The 19,281-nt window shown below is 40.1% G+C and overlaps 1 protein-coding gene across 3 annotated transcripts in view; it reads left to right on the plus strand.

The window, feature by feature from the left end:
• The window catches only part of FRMD3 (FERM domain containing 3), a 240,238-nt gene that overhangs the window by 173,930 nt on the left and 47,027 nt on the right, over positions 1-19,281 (plus strand). For all 3 annotated transcript variants that reach the window (XM_061627122.1, XM_061627103.1, XM_061627113.1), the window contains exons 7-8: positions 15,066-15,153; positions 17,080-17,168. In XM_061627122.1, coding sequence (XP_061483106.1) covers positions 15,066-15,153; positions 17,080-17,168 — 177 coding nt within the window. The remainder of the gene's footprint in view (positions 1-15,065; positions 15,154-17,079; positions 17,169-19,281) is intronic.

Below are 19,281 nucleotides of genomic sequence, written 5' to 3' on the forward strand. Positions count from 1 at the left end.
CTTTCTGTATGCTAAAAGATGGGACCTTCATGCCTCAACCTGATCATCCTTTTCTTTGTGGTACCCTTTGTTTAAAACAACTTTTGCCACGGAGCAATATTTTACCTTTTTAACCGCCCTGCTACTGAGAAAATCCTTTATGGCGTTACGCTTTCAATCTATGCCCACGGCTTTGCTTGACGGGAGATACTCAAAAGTCCCAACTCATCTTAGACTTTGCATTTGTAAGTCCGGCGAAGTCGAGGACATTGTTCATTACCTTTTAAGATGTTCACTTTACAATGCGCCTAGGTTCAAATTCCTCGCTTCCACTATTCACTCCCTGTCAAATAGACCCCTCCTGGAGCAAATATGTGTTCTTCTTGCCGGTAGTGATATTTTCTTAACATCACAAGTGGCAAACTTTGCTCTGGCCACTGGAAAAATCAGAGCTAGACATTACAAACAATTTACGGCTGACTAGGAGCTTCCCTAATCCAAATCCAGTTCCCTGTAGTGTCTAAAATTTTTAAACTTAATCTATGGAACTGACAGCAATGGAGTCTTAGCCAGGAATATAAATTCAAATATGTAATTATGTCATGTATGTAGTTTTAATATGTACATATTGCCTAACCGGTTTCATATCTTACATTTTAATATTTTGTGTTACCCCTTGCTGTTTTATCTTTTATAATTAGTACCTGTATTTCTATTTGTATTTCTATTTGCTTCTTCTTCTTTTTGTTGTGGCCAATGGCTATGAGCACTAAAGACTATTCAATTCAATTCAATTCAATTTGCAGATGATACAAAATTGGGGGGCACAGCTAATACCGTGGAAGACAAAAACCAAATTCAAAGGGACCTTCATAGGCTGGAGCATTGGGCTGAAAGCAAGAGAATGAAATTCAACAGGGATAAATGCAAAGTTCTACACTTAGGAAAAAGAAACCAAATGCACAGTTATAAGATGGGGATACTTGGCTCAGCAATACAACATGTGAAAGGGATCTTGGAGTTGTCGTTGATCACAAGCTGAATATGAGCCAACAGTGCGATGTGGCTGCAAAAAAGGCAAATGCTATATTAGGCTGCAGTAACAGAAGTATAGTTTCAAAATTGCATGAAGTATTAGTTCCCCTCCATTCAGCACTGGTTAGGCCTCATCTTGAGTACTGCGTCCAGTTCTGGTCTCCGCACTTAAAGAAGAATGCAGACAAACTGGAACAGGTTCAGAGGAGGGCAACAAGGATGATCAGGAGACTGGAAACAAAGCCCTATGGGGAGAGACTGAAAGGCCTGGGCATGTTTAGCTGGAAAAGAGAAGACTGAGGGGAGATATGATAGCACTCCTCAAGTACATGAAGGTTGTCACACAGAGGAGGGCCAGGATCTCTTCTCAATCGTCCCAGAGTGCAGGACATGGAAAAATGGGCTCAAGTTGCAGGAAGCTAGATTTCGATTGAACATCAGGAAAACCTTCCTAACTGTTAGAGCCATACAACAATGGAACCAATTACCTAGAGAGGTAGTGGGCTCTCCAACACTGGAGGTATTCAAGAGGCAGCTGGTCATCCATCTGTCGGGAATGCTTTCATTTGGATTCCTGCATTGAGTAGGGGTTTGGACTTGTTGACCTTATAGGCCCCTTTCAATTCTACTGTTCTATGTTTCTATGATTTTCTTCTGAAATTCCTTGATCCGTTCCATTATCCAATGGATGCTTGTGATACGATCTGTGGTACCTTTTCCCTTTCTAAATCCAGTTTGGACATCTGGCATTTCTCTCTATATATATGGTAAGAGCCTTTGTTGTAAAATCTTGAGCATTACTTTACTTGCATGGGATATTAAAGCAATAGTTAGATAATTACTGCATTCCCTGGAATCCCCTTTCTTTGGAATTGGGATGTATATTGATGTACATCCTACAGGGGAACCAAAACAAAATGTGCTGATAATCATGGGTGACTGGAATGCAAAAGTAGGGAACAGAGAAGAACTAGGAATTGTGGGAAAATGGGGCTTAGGAGATAGAAATGAAGCAGGAGAAAGCCAATAATTTGTTTCTTGCAAACACATTTTGTGACCAACTGAAAAGATGACTGTGCACGTGGACATCACCAAATGGTCAATATAGGAATCAAATTGATTATATAATTGGTAGCAGAAGATGGAGAAGTTCCATACTTTCTGCAAACAGAAGATCAGGAGCAGACTGCGGTACAGATCATGAACTGGTAATACAAAAAATCAGAGTAAAGCTAAAGAAGAACAACAAAGCAATCATAATGGCAAAAGACAATTTAGATAACATCCCAGAAGAATATAAGGATAAAATAAGGAACAGGTTTGAGGCTTTAAATTTAGTTGACAGAGAACCAGAAGAACTATGGAGTGAAGTCAGAGACATTATCAGGGAAGAATGCAAAAAGACAATACCTCTAGTTAAAAAGAGAGAAAGACCTCAATGGATGACTAAAACTCTTAAAATGGTTAGAGAGAGGAAAGCCAAAAGCAAAAGGAGATAGAAACAGTTAAAACCCTAAATGCAACATACAGCGACTAGTACATAGGGACAAAGAGAACTATTACAATAGTTATTGTATAGAAATAGAGGAGGACAACAAAAAAGGAAGAACAAGAGCCCTATTCCAAAAGATTAGAGAAATTAAAGGGAAATTTAAACCAGGGGTAGGGATATTGAATAATCAACAGGGGAACACACTGACTGACCGAGATAAAAGAAAAGGAAGATGGAAGCAATACACTGAAGAACTCTATAAAAGAGATGCAAGGATGACAGATTCATTCACAGAGGAACAGCATGATGAAGAACCAGCAATTTTAGAATGTAAGGTGAAAGCTGCTCTTAAAATATTTGGAAGAAGCAAATCACCAGGAACAGATGGCAAACCGATAGAGTTGCTACAAGCTACTGAGACTGAATCTGTCCAAATTTTGACAAAAATTTGTCAACAAATATGGAGAAGAAAACAATGACCCACAGACTACAATATCCCAATTCCATAGAAAGGAGATCCCAGGGAATGCAGTAATTATTGAACTATTGACTTAATATCCCATGCAAGTACAGTAATGCTCAAGATTCTACAACAAAGGCTCTTACCATGCATCTACTCATGTTTGGCATAGTTTGAGTCACTTCTTGGATTCTTCATGCAACATTGTCTAACTCATGAGCAGGCATGGATATAAGTCCTTACAATTGTACTTAGTGGGAGCAGTTTGTGTGTGTGTCGTTTGTATGTAAATAGGCTATCACAGATCTAACACCAGGCAGAACTGTAATTTCACTTCACACTTCATACAATATTTTCAGTATAGTCAGCTCACACACTTGGTTACCAGTCATCAAGTATACAGTATTTATTTATTTAGTCCATTTATATACACTTATATTTAAATAAAACTCTAAGTGGTGTACAACAAGTCAAAACATCTTAAAACAACAACTACAAAACAATCAATAAAATACAGCTAACTGAACAAAACATCTTCTTTTGTATCAACGTAATATAATTATTGCATATAAAATTAAGTACAAGAAATACAAGAAAAAATCATTATATACATAATAGACTAAACAGAATAATCCCTTCGTTTCAAGGAAAAACAAACATGTTGAAACAAACTTATTTTTAAACATAATAGATTAAACAAATCAGATTTCTTAATCACAGTATAATAAAAAACAAAACGATTAAAACAGCTGGCCCCCATTATTGCAGATTTTGTCTTACTACCGTTGGGAAAAGAAACAAAATTTTTTAGGTTACTCAAACACACCCTTACAAAATCAGCACATTCATATTTAAACATATCAATCTTCTAAACCAACACACTCACACATACCTTAAATCACACTCTACAAGCACTCACATAATTCAACTACATGTCAAATCAAATCAAATCTTATTATGCGGTCATAGACCCAATATACAATTGATTTAACAGGAGGTAAAAGAATATATAAAATAGAGCTAACAAAGCTCATATTAATACAGCATTAAAATAAACATTACTGGCTAAGAGAGATCTTCTTACGTATAATTTGGGCAGCAAAGATGAACTTAGCAGCAGATAGGGTGGTTAACTGGTCAGTGCTGGCCAGAAAATGTTTCAGTAATCTGTCAACAGGCCTGCCCGGGGAGCTTTTCATAATAGGATTTAGGTACCTAAGGCGTTCAACATTATAGTAGGGACAAACAAAGAGAACATGAGACAGTGATTCGACGTCTACATTCCTACAGGGGCATAGGCGGAGTTCGAGAGGTATACCCTGGAAACGGCCTTCTAAGAGTGAAGAAAAGAGACCGTTAAAACGAGCCCTGGTGAAGGCTAGACGATATTTAGGAATAGTCAGAATTTCCAGGTAGGTGGCAGGATTAGGAAATGTGAAGTTTAAATCTGAATGGGTAGGGGAGCAGGTTTTAGCAGCATCTGACATTAAATTTTGAAAATAGACGTCCTTAATCTGGGTCTCAATGGTCCATTTGGCTAATCCAGGCTCTAGTGAGGATAGAAAGTCCACTGAGAAGCCTAGTGTGGCCAGTTTGGCAAGTAATGTTTTTGACCATGTGCTGGAAAAGACGTCCTTCCAGAGGAGATGTAAATGTCCTGAGGCGGGGCTTATGTAAGCTAATTTGGACCAATATCTGAAGGCTAAGGACCAGGCAAGGGATTCAAGTGAAGGCAGTCCAGACTCTAGGTGGAGGCCGGAGGCTGGGACACATCGAGGTACACCGAAAATTGATCTTAAAAAGGTTGATAAAATTGATTCAACCTTGGGGTCAAAACTCTGGGCCCATAGTGGAACACCATGAAGGAGTTGGGGAAAGATCTTAGATTTGAGAACCTGGATGGCAGCAGGTATATACTGCCCACCCCTAGTGTAAAAAAAATGAAGAATGGCTTTTAGTGTGTTTTGGGCAGTTTGGACAGCGGAGCGTATATGAGCAGACCAGGAAAGAGAAAAGTGAAACATGACCCCGTGATATCTATATTGCCTAACCTGGGCTATCTTCCGGCCATTAATTGTCCAGTCGGACACTGATGAGCGTCAGGAGAAGACCAAGATTTTGGTCTTGTTAAAGTTTATAGTTAAAAAATTTGTAGCACAATATGACATAAAGGTGCAGAAGAGCTGTTTCAGACCAATTTTGGGGAGGGACAGGAGAGCAGCATCATCTGCGTACAGCAGCAGAGGGCATTTCAGGTCAGCCACCTTGGGGGGATGAATGGCAGGAGAATGGCAACATGTACTCAGGTCGTTTAAGAAGAGGTTAAATAGTACTGGGGCTAGAACACAGCCCTGTCTGACCCCCTTGTTACGGGGATGGAGTTTGTTAAGGTTCCATCGGCGCCGCATCAAACTCGAAGAGAAGTGGATTGGTAGAGGCGGTAGATAAGGTAGAGGAGTCTCCTGTCCATGTTAGTTCGAAAGAGTTTGGCCCATAGTTTGTCTCTGGGGATGGTGTCAAAAGCAGATTTAAGGTCAACAAAGGCGACAAAGAGGCCATTTCCTAGGGGGCTCATATATTTTTCAGCCATGTGATTTAATAAGATACAATGGTCAAGGGTGGAACTGTCTTTTCTAAAACCTGCCTGCTCCCAGCCCAGAACGTTCTACTCAAGCCAGCAGATCAGTTTTGTATTTAGATAGCTGGCGTACAGCTTGCCCACCACCGATAGTAGGCTGATGGGTCTGTAATTTGAGGGATCGTCTCTGGCTCCTTTCTTAAAGATTGGTATGACAATGGCCTCGAGCCAGGCCACGTTCATTCGGCCAGTTAGGTGGCCTAAAAATAAAATTTTATTATTTATTATAATCTGGGTAAATAGGCTAGCCAATACGGGGGCCCACCAGGCATGATGTGACTTCAGCAGTTCAGGGGGAATAGCGTCCTGGCCCGGAGCCTTGCCGGGTTTCAGGGCACTAATCAGATATTTTATCTCGTTCTGTGTAACAGGCAGCCAGGGTGGGAGGGCAGTGGGGTCCATGGTAAGTGCACAGTTTGAAAAATGATTACTTGAGGCCTCGAACAACCCTGTAAAATACTGCTCCCAGATGTTGGAGGGAATGTTGCAGGGAGTAGGGTTAGAAGATGTTAAGGCATCAGTAACAAGGGACCCAAAGATTTTAGAGTTTTTGATTTGGGAGGCATTTATCAAGGCCTTCCACCCATCCTGGATTGCCTGTCTCTTTTTAGTAATTATCAAAAGTTTGTATTGGTTTTTAATGATGTAATATTCTGGTGGGAGTGAGTTAGAATTATCCTTCCTGTATTGATGGTATACCTTTCTCAGATTTCGCTTGGCTTCGAGACAGGCTTTGTCGAACCACCTGGGGAGGCCCTGTTTAGTTTGCGGTCTAGAAGATGGGGGTTTGGATTTTAAGATTGAACTTAAAGCAGAGGTCAATAGAGAGTAGTCATTTAGGGCAGGAAGAGGTTCAGTAGCATCCACAATTTGGTTTTTAAGGCCCAACCCCTGGGGGGAGTCAAGAAAGAAGGAGATCTTATTCAAGGCTCCTATAGACCATTTGGTTCTCCGGTGTTTGGGGGAGGGTATTTTGTCCTCAGAGTTACATTTGGCATCAATATAGTCTTTCACTGGGAGCATGATGGAGAGATTGAGGGGGAGGTGGTCGCTGTCTAGTCTATCTCCCTCAGTAAAGTTGGTAATCAGGTTGAGCAAATGTTGAGGGATTAAGACGTAATCCATGACACTGCTTCCTCAGCCCGATACATAGGTAAATTCTGCTCTGTTGTCTACCGAAATAAGGCTGTTCCGAATTATTAAATTAAAACAGCCCACCATTCGGGTCAGACAGATTCCCCCATAATTCACCGTGGGGTCTTTAGAAGACCAGTCATGCTTAAAGGTGAAATTTTCAATGTGAGTTGCCTCCCAAAGGCCGGATGAAAAAAGTGTGGTGTTGTTGGGGACTATCCTTGCATTGAAATCCCCCATTATTATAAGATGGGCTCTGGGGTATAGGGACTCTAGGTCCATTATGTATTGTTCCAGAGACTCCCAGGCCAAGTATATATCTTTCCTGGAGGGAAAGGGGGGAATGTAGACGTTGATCAACAGGAGAGATGTAGATGTAAAGTCCATTAGGGCTGTTATTGCAAGGTTCCCACATGGATTGAGTTTTTTGGTGTTTGCGAGGAGGGAGGTTGAAAACAGTATTATCAGACCTGATTTGGGTCTGCCTTTCCTGATAGGGGGCATGGTCGGTAGATCAATTGTTGAAAAGCCGTCCAGGTACAGATTTTTGGTAGACCATGTTTCCTGCAGAAAAATTACCTCGAAGTCTTTTAAAAAGTCAAGTATCTTGGGGGGTGGGGTTCCTTGGTTGCCTATCCTGCTATATTCCAGGAGAGAAAGTTAAGCTGGGCTCCGGGAGTAATGCTGGATTCCCCATAGTCCCAAGGGCGAGGGGAAGGGCGGCCTGATGTTGGTCCGGTTGAAGGGTTACCTTGTCAGCTTAGTTCTGTGATCTGGTTAAGCTCCCCAGTCGAGTCCACGTAGACAGCACCAGATTGCGCTGGAGGGATGACAAGCTTTGTTTTTTTATTATCCTGCACACTCAGATGAAGCATTGTAAGCATAAGGCCCAGTTCCTCAGGACCCAGAAATCTGGATTGTAGCCAGTCAGTTCTGGACTTTAAAGGTCTGGTCGAGAAGCTTGAGGAGTATTCCTTTAGGGGCCCTAGGCGCCCTATCGCAGGGTTGATCGACTTTGTTGGTGGTGGTTTCGACCTTGGCGAAAAGAGGAGTCTCCATGTGCCGCTTAGGCTGTCCAGTCGGCCGTTCCGGTTTCCTAAGAGCTGGTGTCGTTGGAGGACATGGTGATTTCAAATCTTGCTCCGGAGGTTTCCCGGCGTTGTCCTGCATGGAGTGAATGAGCGTGTCTCTTAAGAAAGTAAGTCAAACACACCCTTACAAAATCAGCACATTCATATTTAAACATATCAACCTTCTAAACCAACACACTCACACATACCTCAAATCACGCTCTACAAGCACTCACATAATTCAACCACATGTCCTAAAAACAGCATACTCACATGTACATACCATAAACATCACCATGACAACCACTCAAATCTACATACAGCCAAATAATTCACACACACATTCTACGTACAACATTCATACCAAACTCTCATACCAAACACTCCCCCTTGTCTCTCACTCAAGGGGACAGAAACTATGCCCACCAGGCTCTCACCCTGGGGGTATAGAAACTACTTTTTCCAACATAGTAGACAATGACACTTCCCTCATCTCTCAACTGAGGAACAAAAACCATTCAAATTTCAATTATTCACCCTAAAGGAGGGCAGGCTTTCAATCACAACAGCTCGTTGGTTTGCCTTCTCTTTCCAGCACTTACAGCTGGACTTTTCTTGGTGGGCGATGGATTCCAGACTCCAAGACAACTCCAAGTGTGATGCTAAATGCGCACTTAGTGTCGCACTTTGTGCAACACCGAGGCATGCTCCTCCCCTTTACCTGGAGCAGAAGAAGAAAATATATGTATGCTTTGGAAATCCTAATTTTATTTTCTGGATGTATGCTGGAACTTTAGAGTCATTCACAGAAATCTTTTCAACTCTATATTAAATGCATACATTTTAAATGATTTGGACTTTTTTTCCATATCTGCAGTCCAGCTATTGGTTTGTAATGTATTACCATGGTCTCTTTCCTGCTGGAGTGATGTAAGAGGGTGTTACATTTTAAGATGATGATAAGTCTGAAAAGGATCCTTGTTTCTAAATTGTTGCTGCTGCATTGTCTGTATTAGTGACTAATTTACAAATAGCCCTTGAAAAATAGCAGTGTTAAGTCTAGTATGTGTCTTCCCAGAGATAAAACTCTCCAGATTGTATCTCAGGTTATGAGAAAACAGTCCTTCTGTCTCTCTTGTAGAAGCTGTGCTTGTAAAGTGACACTTCTTTTTATTGAACAATTTGAAAGTGCCATAATTTCAGCGTGTTGAAATTCTGCTTATTCCTATTGAAAACAATATCTGTAAAGTTCATACTCTCACCAAGATGTACTTAATGTGAAGAGTACCAATTTGGATACTGTGCTATTTCACTAATCCGTAATAGCTGCAGTCACTCCTCTAAATTCCAGTTATTCAGTTTTGATTCCAGTTCTTCTACTTTGATCCAAGCAACTTCTACATTTGTTTTTAATGTATGTGTGAGGCCAGCTGCTGTCCCAGATTCCAAACATCGCATGTCAGCAAACACTGTACAGAATTTCCCCTTTCGCACTTGTATGACACACTTAAGATCATTGCTCAGCTGCTGGCCCCTCTGTGGAGCTATAAGCAAGGATGGTATTAAACCTAAGTTTGGATTGAATTGCTTAGACCTTCCCATAGCCCAGATTTTATTGTATAACTTTGAAATTATTTGAATCAAGATTAAGGTAATGTCTGGCTTCACAATAACCTGTGCAGACAAGTAAATAACTTTCTGCCTCTTCTCACATTACTTGAATGGTTTCCCGGGGAATATTTCCCTAGAAATGAGGGGCTGAGGGATATTTCTCATGGCTGTTTGTGTGTCTGTATGGTGGCACCTTCTTATAGTAGTTGCTCTCGCTGTACAAGTTAGCTTTCAATACATGGGTAGCCTAAATACTGACTGCTAAACATACCTACTGACAGCTTGCATCAAACTGATATACACAGGGGGTGCACAGGAATTAGGTGCCACAATGCCATAAGTACTTAACACTGCAGCAACTAAAACTATGTCTTAACAACTGCAAGTGGCAAAGATATTTTGCCCTGCCAGACTTACCTATAAATTTGTTTGCTTCCAGAAACAGTGGTGGAAGGCCATGCAGTTGTTCTCCTCTTTGAGGTTTAAAAATTGCGATTTAGATATTATGCAGTGAGCTGACTTAAAGGAGTCACCCAAAAGCCCACTGACAAAAGCCCGTCATGACATATTTGTGCTACAAAGAGAACAGGGAAAGTGCTCTATGGCCTCAACATGCATGAGTTCTGCTGAAAGAATAATTTAACTGGATTTAGATCCAGCATTTGTAGGCAAATTACCCTCGCACATCAGCATTGGTAACTGCATGGCTGATCCCATAAGTCAGTGCTTTAATGAGGTAGTTCATTAAATTGGGCTATTAGATGAAAATCAATTAGTCTACTAGGTATTTTTGTTTGTTTTTCTTTTGCTTAGTGTGGCAAAATTGCAGTAGATCAGAAGATGCTACCCAATCCTTTTCCCACATTTTGTTCTGTGTAACTGCATTTTCAATTGGATTTTTTAAATTCTGCTTGAGACTCAGTAGATTTCATAGATTTACTTCTATTTCCTCCACGTTGTTAGTCTCCCTAATCAAAATTTTTTTGATGTATTTTGTTCAAAAACATAATATCCTCTAAGAACTTCAGAATGACTTTTTCTTTTAAAAACATTAAATTTAGTATCTTTATTGATTATTGTCCAGGCAAAACCAATAATTATTAATGTATTTTAATTTTCTTGGCTTTCTACCTATTACATTACCATTTTAAAACAATGCAAATACATAGCACTAATTCTATCTGCATATATACTGTATATATGTGTGTTTGGGGTCCAGCTAGCTGAGAGATCCTAGGACTGAATCTGGGCCTATCTGCATTCTGTTGCTCTGCAGCAGAATTCTGCTGATGAATAATGGCAAATCATTCCACTAAGTCAGTGTGCTGCCCTCCAGCTCCAGAAGTTGAATTACAGCTCCCATCATCCCTGACTGTTGGTCATTCTGTCTGGTACTAATAGGAATTGGAGTCCAACAACATCGGGATAGCACTGTCTTGTCTGCTCTAGTGCACAATGTAGCTTGAGAATATCAAAAGAAATCAATGATGTATAAATCAGAGTGTGGGCTGCAGAAGTGACTGCAGATATACCATGAAAAAGTAGCTTTTGACCTACTTGGGATAATATAGCATGGATGGTAGGGCATCCATGCTCCCCCTCCCCCCACCACCGCCACCATCCCCTTCTCCTGTGCAAGTCAATAGAGAGATTGTTCTTTCCCAGGGTGAAAAGTGAAGGGGAAAAGGACATTAAAAGTAAACAGCCGTGCATGTACACACAGAGAAGCAGCATCTAAAATAATTAAATGAATTAGGATGACCATTCAGTAATCAAGAGTAAAATGAAGGGAAATACTTCCATCTCACAGATTCACTCCCACCTGCTAAGGTGAAAGGCTGTAGGTGGGTGGGGGTGGAGGTGGAAGGGTGCCAAAGCAGTTCTGCTTTAATTCTGCCAGTAATAATGCTGCACTGCTGTTTCACATGGCATGTGGAGGGGAAGTAAAATGCAGTTTCTTAAAAGCTGTCATAAAACTTGTCTGAAAAATCCTGGAATAAAGGTTCAGATGTAGTGGTATTAACAAAGGTAGGGGTGAATGTTGTGTGTACTGTGAGCAAGCAAGATGTTGTAATATTGTTAAGAAAAAATAGTAAAAAAGATCCAGCCCTGGATGAAGATCCACATAGGCCTTAGACTATAACAGATCCCTTTCCTCTTTCTTCCACCTCAATCCTTGGCTGGGTGCAAGTAATGCCAAGTGTCCTACAATTTGCCCAGCCCATTGCTTCCAATCACATGGCTATCTGCACTTCCTGTACATTTATTTATTTATTTATTTATTTATTGAATTTATATCCCGCCCCATAGCCGAAGCTCTCTGGGCGGTTCACAACAGATAAACATCCAATATACAATTAAAACATATATAAACAAGTTAAAAACTAAACCTAATCAAACACATAAACAACTATAAAACTCAATACTAAATGTTAAATGTTAAAAAAGTATTAAATTGATTGAAATATTAAGATGTTAACAAGTTTAAGATATCAATATCAAAATGTTAAAAATATTAAATATTAAAATGTTAAAATGCCTGAGAGAAGAGGAAGGTTTTTACCTGGCGCCGAAAAGATAACAATGTTGGCACCAGGCATAGCTCATCAGGGAGAGAATTCCATAATTTGGGGGCCGCCACTGAGAAAGCCCATTTTCTCGTTGTCACCTTCCGGGCTTCTCTCTGAGTAGGCCCCCGTAGGAGGGCCTTTGATGTTGATCGCAGCATACGGGTAGGTTCATATAGGGAGAGGCGTTCCATCAGGTATTGTGGTCCCAGGCCGTGTAAGGCTTTATAAGTTAAAACCAGCACCTTGAATCTAGCAGAGTCTCTTTCGTCTCTAGCCCCTGCAGAATGTATGGTACTAATCCCCTTAAAATTAACACAACTGAAAACCTGATTTGTTTAAATTTAGCCATTTGAAATGGAGTAATGCTAAGGGTGGAAACAGAGGATTGTATCTAAAAATTCATCCCAATACCTCAAGGACTTTTGCCTGCTCAACTGGACTTCCTCTCCCTCCCCTCTCCCCACATGCCCCCTCATCTGTTCTGGGGTTCCCCCAACCCTCTGGAGCAGATTTGCGGTGAGGGACAGGGAGAGGAGAGGGGGAGGAAGAAGTTGCATTTCACAGATGGATATCCTTGTGCAAATGGGACAATGTCAGTGAATACAACCCAGAAGATTTATCACTTCGTTGTAGCTGCTGAAAAACATACCTCACAGCCCCTTTAAGTTATCATGTAACAAGGGTACCAGTGGCATGGTTCCACCATTGTAATCATAGTAACAAAATGGGTTTGTCAGGAAGTTGCAGATTACAAATGCCTGTCCTCTCCATGAATTAACGTTTGCAGGAGGGGATTCTGAGGAACTGAGACAAATAGTGGTAACGAGAGAGAAAGTTCTAGGCTTAATAGACAATATAAAACAAATCACCGGGCCCGGCTGGCATCCACCCGAGAGTTCTCAAAGAACTCAAATATGAAATTGCTGATCTGCTAACTAAAATATGTAACTTGTCCCTCAGGTCCTCCTCTGTGCCTGAGGACTGGAAAGTGGCAAATGTAATGCCAATCTTCAAAAAGGGATCCAGGGGGGATCCCGGAAATTACAGGCCAGTTAGCTTAACTTCTGTCCCTGGAAAACTGGTAGAAAGTATTATTAAAGCTAGATTAACTAAGCACATAGAAGAACAAGCCTTGCTGAAGCAGAGCTAGCATGGCTTCTGCAAGGGAATGTCCTGTCTCAGTAATCTGTTAGAATTCTTTGAGAGTGTCAACAAGCATATAGATAGAGGTCATCCAGTGGACATAGCGTACTTAGACTTTCAAAAGCTTTTGACAAGGTACCTCACCAAAGACTTCTGAGGAAGCTTAGCAGTCATAGAATAAGAGGAGAGGTCCTCTTGTGGATAAGGAATTGGTTAAGAAGCAGAAAGCAGAGAGTAGGAATAAATGGACAGTTCTCCCAATGGAGGGCTGTAGAAAGTGGAGTCCCTCAAGGATCGGTATTGGGACCTGTACTTTTCAACTTGTTCATTAATGACCTAGAATTAGGAGTGAGCAGTGAAGTGGCCAAGTTTGCTGACGATACTAAATTGTTCAGGGTTGTTAAAACAAAAAGGGATTGCGAAGAGCTCCAAAAAGACCTCTCCAAACTGAGTGAATGGGCAGAAAAATGGCAAATGCAATTCAATATAAACAAGTGTAAAATTATGCATATTGGAGCAAAAAATCTGAATTTCACATATATACTCATGGGGTCTGAACTGGCGGTGACCGACCAGGAGAGAGACCTCGGGGTTGTAGTGGACAGCACGATGAAAATGTTGACCCAGTGTGCGGCAGCTGTGAAAAAGGTAAATTCCATGCTAGGGATAATTAGGAAAGGTATTGAAAATAAAACAGCCGATATCATAATGCTGTTGTATAAATCTATGGTGCGGCCGCATTTGGAATATTGTGTACAGTTCTGGTTGCCTCATCTCAAAAAGGATATTATAGAGTTGGAAAAGGTTCAGAAGAGGGCAACCAGAATGATCAAGGGGATGGAGCGACTCCCTTACGAGGAAAGGTTGCAGCATTTGGGGCTTTTTAGTTTAGAGAAAAGACGGGTCAGAGGAGACATGATAGAAGTGTATAAAATTATGCATGGCATTGAGAAAGTGGATAGAGAAAAGTTCTTCTCCCTCTCTCATAATACTAGAACTCGTGGACATTCAAAGAAGCTGAATGTTGGAAGATGCAGGACAGACAAAAGGAAGTACTTCTTTACTCAGCGCATAGTTAAACTATGGAATTTGCTCCCACAAGATGCAGTAATGGCCACCAGCTTGGATGGCTTTAAAAGATTATATAAATTCTTGGAGGACAGGGCTATCAATGGCTACTAGCCATGCTGGCTGTGCTCTGTCACCCTAGTCAGAGGCAGTATGTTTCTGAAAACTAGTTGCTGGAAGCCTGAGGAGAGGAGAGTGTCCTTGCACTCCGGTCCTGCTTACGGGCTTCCCCCAGGCACCTGGTTGGCCACTGTGAGAACAGGATGCTGGACTAGATGGGCCACTGGCCTGATCCAGCAGGCTCTTCTTATGTTCTTATGTTCTTAGATTACTGCATAGCTTCTGGCAGTCTGTATCCACCCTTAATTATGGCTAATGCTAATGTTCATGATTTGTTTTATATATACATCTAAAAGTGGAAAGTATCCTGAGAATGCTAACAGATTCCATTCTAGGCCTGGAGAGGCAGCCATGACCAAAATACACTTGTTTATTTCCTTGTTTATTTCCAGAGCAGGAAAGAATGCATCTTAGTATGAAGACTTCTTTTAAATTAATTTAGGAAGTAGGTCATTGGAAACCAAGACTGTAGCTTATTTCTTACTAAGTTCTAACTGTCCCATGTTCACCAGAAGACATCAAATATTTGAAAGATACTCAATACCCCTGATTAACTGCACAGCTCACTGGACTCCCGAGAGTATGTCAAAAGCATCTAGGCTTAAACCAAAAGGATTAGGTGCAATGGCAGAATATGGGCAGAATCATATGAAATATCTCCTATTTCCCCCTCTCATGTTGAATATTATTGGCTGAAACTATTCATATTTTTCTTTCCCACATTTTTGTGTGATTTCTGTTTTAGGGGTCAGAGTCCAGCTGTTGCTGAGTTTAATTTATTATTGAAAGCACATTCTTTAGAAACCTATGGCGTTGATCCCCATCCTTGCAAGGTAATGCATTTTTTTTTTTAAAAAGTACAATTTATATTTTCCATTTTTTATGCCTTATTCAGTCCCTATATATTCTATTAAATATGTTCAGGCTTACCATGGGTGCAGCTCTCTGTGTACAGCAAGAGTTGGGGTGGAAACTTCCATGTGCAGAAAAGTATATGCTGGAAGCATGCATCGGGAGTTGGAGCATTCTGTTAGTAAAATATATATACACTTATGTTTAATTGAAATTATAATGCGTCTTCTAGTGCAGGGTGTTCCCAAACTGTGGTCCATGGACCGCTGGTTGTCCATGAGCTTCGTTCAGCATGTCCATATTAAGTATTCATGTAGAATTTTAACTGTATTTTTATTGCTTCTTTTATTTCTTATATTGTGCAGTTTGAATTCTGTGGAATGCAAATTATGACACAATAAAATACAATATAAGAAACAAAAGAAGCAATAAAGAATACAATTTAAATACCTTGCAGCATGTAGCATAGTGCAGAAAAATCATTAAGTGTTCTACTGGGACTCTCAGCATTTTTCAAGTGGGGAAAAAAGTTTAGGAACCACTGTTCTGGTGGATAGAAGGGTATACATTAAATAAATAAAACCTCTGTGAAAAAACTATTCCTTTCTGATCATGGTATTTATCTTAATTTATTTGGTTTCATATATTTCTAAACTGCTTTTTTAAGGCAAACCTTACAAAGCAGTTTTCTGTGGGCATTAAAAGATATATTCATGGCATCAGAAGGCTATCATAAACAAAAGATCTGCATCAGAAATTGGCTGCTTAAAATTAATCTAGTTTGGTTCTATCAGTTTCAATGATACTAAGCCATTTAACTGCTGGAGTGCTAGTTTAAGTAGTTTTGTCCATCCCACAATAATTAAATAGGGCCAAACACTTTTTATACTTTATATATTTATGTAAATCATGTGAAGTTGTTCCAAGTTGTAGTCTAAGGACCACTGTAGACATTTCCCTTGTCATGCTAATATGGGGGCTACATAGACATTTGCAAGGGGAAATCTGTGGGTAGGAGGAATGTGCATAAGCCTTCCTGGACCAAGCAATTCTCTCTTGCAAATGGCATCTTGGTCATTTAAAAGATCCTCCCCTCAAAGCTATGAAACTGGCACTGAGCTCACTTCGGCAAACAAAACAGTGCTTTATCTGTAGCATGCATCACATTTAAGTAGGGCTAATAAGAAGACTTAGCAATCATTCAAAAGTCAGAATTATGAGGTCAGCATTTTGGGCCAATATTTGACTCAAACCACATCAGCCCACAACAGCCAAGGTGTACTTCAGGTATGTGGAGAGTGCATAACTTAAAAGCAGTTCTCAGATGACTGGGAGTAGCATTTAAGCCTCAGCTCAGTCTGAGTCAAAATTGATCTAAGCTGGGACTCTACATGGAAAATAACAGGAAAGGTGGTCACAGACAGATTCCTAATAATGTCATGAATAGACTCAGTGGAGGAGATTAGCAATACTAAGGCTACATCTGATTTGAAGGGAAGGGAGAAATCATTCCATTATTTTTGCATAATAGTATGACACCTCTGTTAAAGTATGACATTTCTTCACCATGGTCTGTCTCTTCATTAATCCCAAAGTATCTTTGCTCTGGTATCAATCATAAACTATAATCAATTTAGCAAGAAAGGGTGCTGTCATATAAACACACTTATATTAAATGTTGATGTTAAAAATCATGTATGATGACCAATATGTTATTTTGGCTGTTCAGTTCTATAGATCTAAATAGTTGCTGCTCTCTGAGACAGCTGGAACACCAACTTTAAAGCAAATTCACAGGATCTTCTTCAGTGGAAGGAAATATATATAAAAAACAGGGAATTTTCTGAATGTTTGAACTTCTCCCCTAAGGTTTCTAATTTATTTTATTCTTTTTCTCCCCTTTCAAGGATTCAACAGGGACCACAACATTTTTAGGATTCACAGCCACAGGTTTTGTTGTTTTCCAGGGAAATAAAAGGATACATTTGCTAAAATGGTGAGCTAAAAATGGTAACCTGAACATGATTGTTAATGTTAGAATATATCTTGATTTCTTCTCCTCCATAAACTTTTGTTTGGAAAGTTTAATTAATTTTGCTATATTTTCATTGTAAAGGACTCTTAATGAAACAAGATTATTAGTCCACATTTAAAGTTTGCATTTCAGTTTAGCTGATGGGGTCCAAAAACTATGTAGAAGGAAAACAGCTGGTGGTGAATTTATAAAAAGAAAGGTGGTGTGTTTGAACCTTCCTGGAAGCAGTGTCCCTTGCTCTATAAGCCACGTTTCCTCTTCCAGATGTTTGAGAGACTGTATTACTGTATGAATAAAGTCCAGATTTAGCTTGCCACTAGCTAGACACTCCACTCACGCTTGTGAAGTTGGGAGAGCTGATGGTGGGGAAAACCTGGATGCTCCTGTCAGAAATGGCCAACCCTGCAAGGCTGCATGGGAATTGTAGTTTCCTATGCCTCCTGTCTCGATTGCTTGGACAGAAATGGACAAAGAAAATTCCATGCACCCTGGCAGGAAATGACATTCATGATCTTAAGGATGAAGCCTATAAGGTCTGTCCTGTTTTCTGTTCCCCACCACTCGTTCTCCACTCCATTCTCAAGAGTATGCTTTGGAAGGGAGGGGGACTCGTAGGGAGAACTGGGGGCAGATTTCCTGATCCTTTTCCCCCTCTGCGTTTTTTTGGAAAAAGCTTGGGAAGATCCAAAGTTGTATTCTTTAAAAAAAAGAAAGAAAATAATAATCCATGGAAGGTTGCAAGACCAAATTAATTATGAAGTGAGATAAGAAGTCACTTATGTGGTGGTAAATCAGTGATAAGAAATGTTTAGAGAAGTATTTCCTTCTCCAAGCATCATGCACATGTAGGGTAAGACTTAGAGTTTGTTAAAACATTACTTACCAAGGGGAAATTTCAACATGGCAAGAGTCAAGGATCTTTCATACCTCTAACTCTGGAAAGTAAGTAACATCAGGTCCAGGTTGTACTACATTTACCTACACATTCGCTCCCTGACCTCTTGATCCATCCTCAGAAAAAAATGGGTTTATCTACTGTAGCAACAAGGAAATCCTGCATTTAAAAAATGTGATACAACATGCATCAGGGATTACTTTTTTACCCATAGGGAGAGGAAGAAACATGCACCCCAAGACTCTTAGCAGTTTGAGTGTAACATTATGCTAGCTTTTGAAGCTGATTCCAATTTCCTACACTGGTAAATCCAGTCTCAAATTAAGCACTGAAGCGGCTTCATTTTCATTTCTGCTTGTGAAAGTGACCTTGCTGTCCAAATGTAACTGGTGCATTGGACTAAAGTACATTGAATTTACATTCTGAACAATATTAAATAATTTATTTATTTTTATTTATTAAAGTGCTTTATAGACTATTTATAATCAATGGATCTCAAAGCAATTTATTTGGAAAAAAAATCCAGGTACATTAGTATACAGTAAACATGGTCTCAACCATTTGAGAAAAAAGAAAAAACCCCAAGTACATAGATATACATTACTGTATAATATCAATATGTTTAACAACAATATAAATTCTAAAAAAGAAAAATCTTTTGTGCGTATAGACATCAATCAAGTTTTCAAAACATTCTACCCACACAATAGCTGTCACCATCTCTCACTTTCATCATCTACTCACACCCACATACCATACACAATCACTACACCTTCACAAGAGTTTTTTTATTTTATTACACATCCTTGCATCAGTCCCTTACATACAACAACCAACAATAATCAAACTGTTCGTATGTCAACAAAAATAGTCCACTCCCATTGAACTAAGGTACTCCCCTCCTGCCTGTCACCCAGTGTGGACTCAGTTCTGTACCAGTGGAGGCTCTCACTCAGGGGTATGTGTGTATAAAAGTACACTCTCTCCAATAACTCCAAACAACTAATTCATAACTCATACATTACTGCACCAACCCCACCCTGTGACACATCCACAACATCATGCTAGCAACAAATGTAACACAATGTCAGAGTGGCTGCACCCTCACCATCATGGCAACCCTGAAAGGAGTCCACTTTTATCAGTGCAAGCCTGTTCTTCCAACTTTGATCTACATGC

Source organism: Rhineura floridana, chromosome 1 (genome assembly GCF_030035675.1).
Source record: "Rhineura floridana isolate rRhiFlo1 chromosome 1, rRhiFlo1.hap2, whole genome shotgun sequence".
Classification (NCBI taxonomy): Eukaryota; Metazoa; Chordata; class Lepidosauria; order Squamata; family Rhineuridae; genus Rhineura; species Rhineura floridana.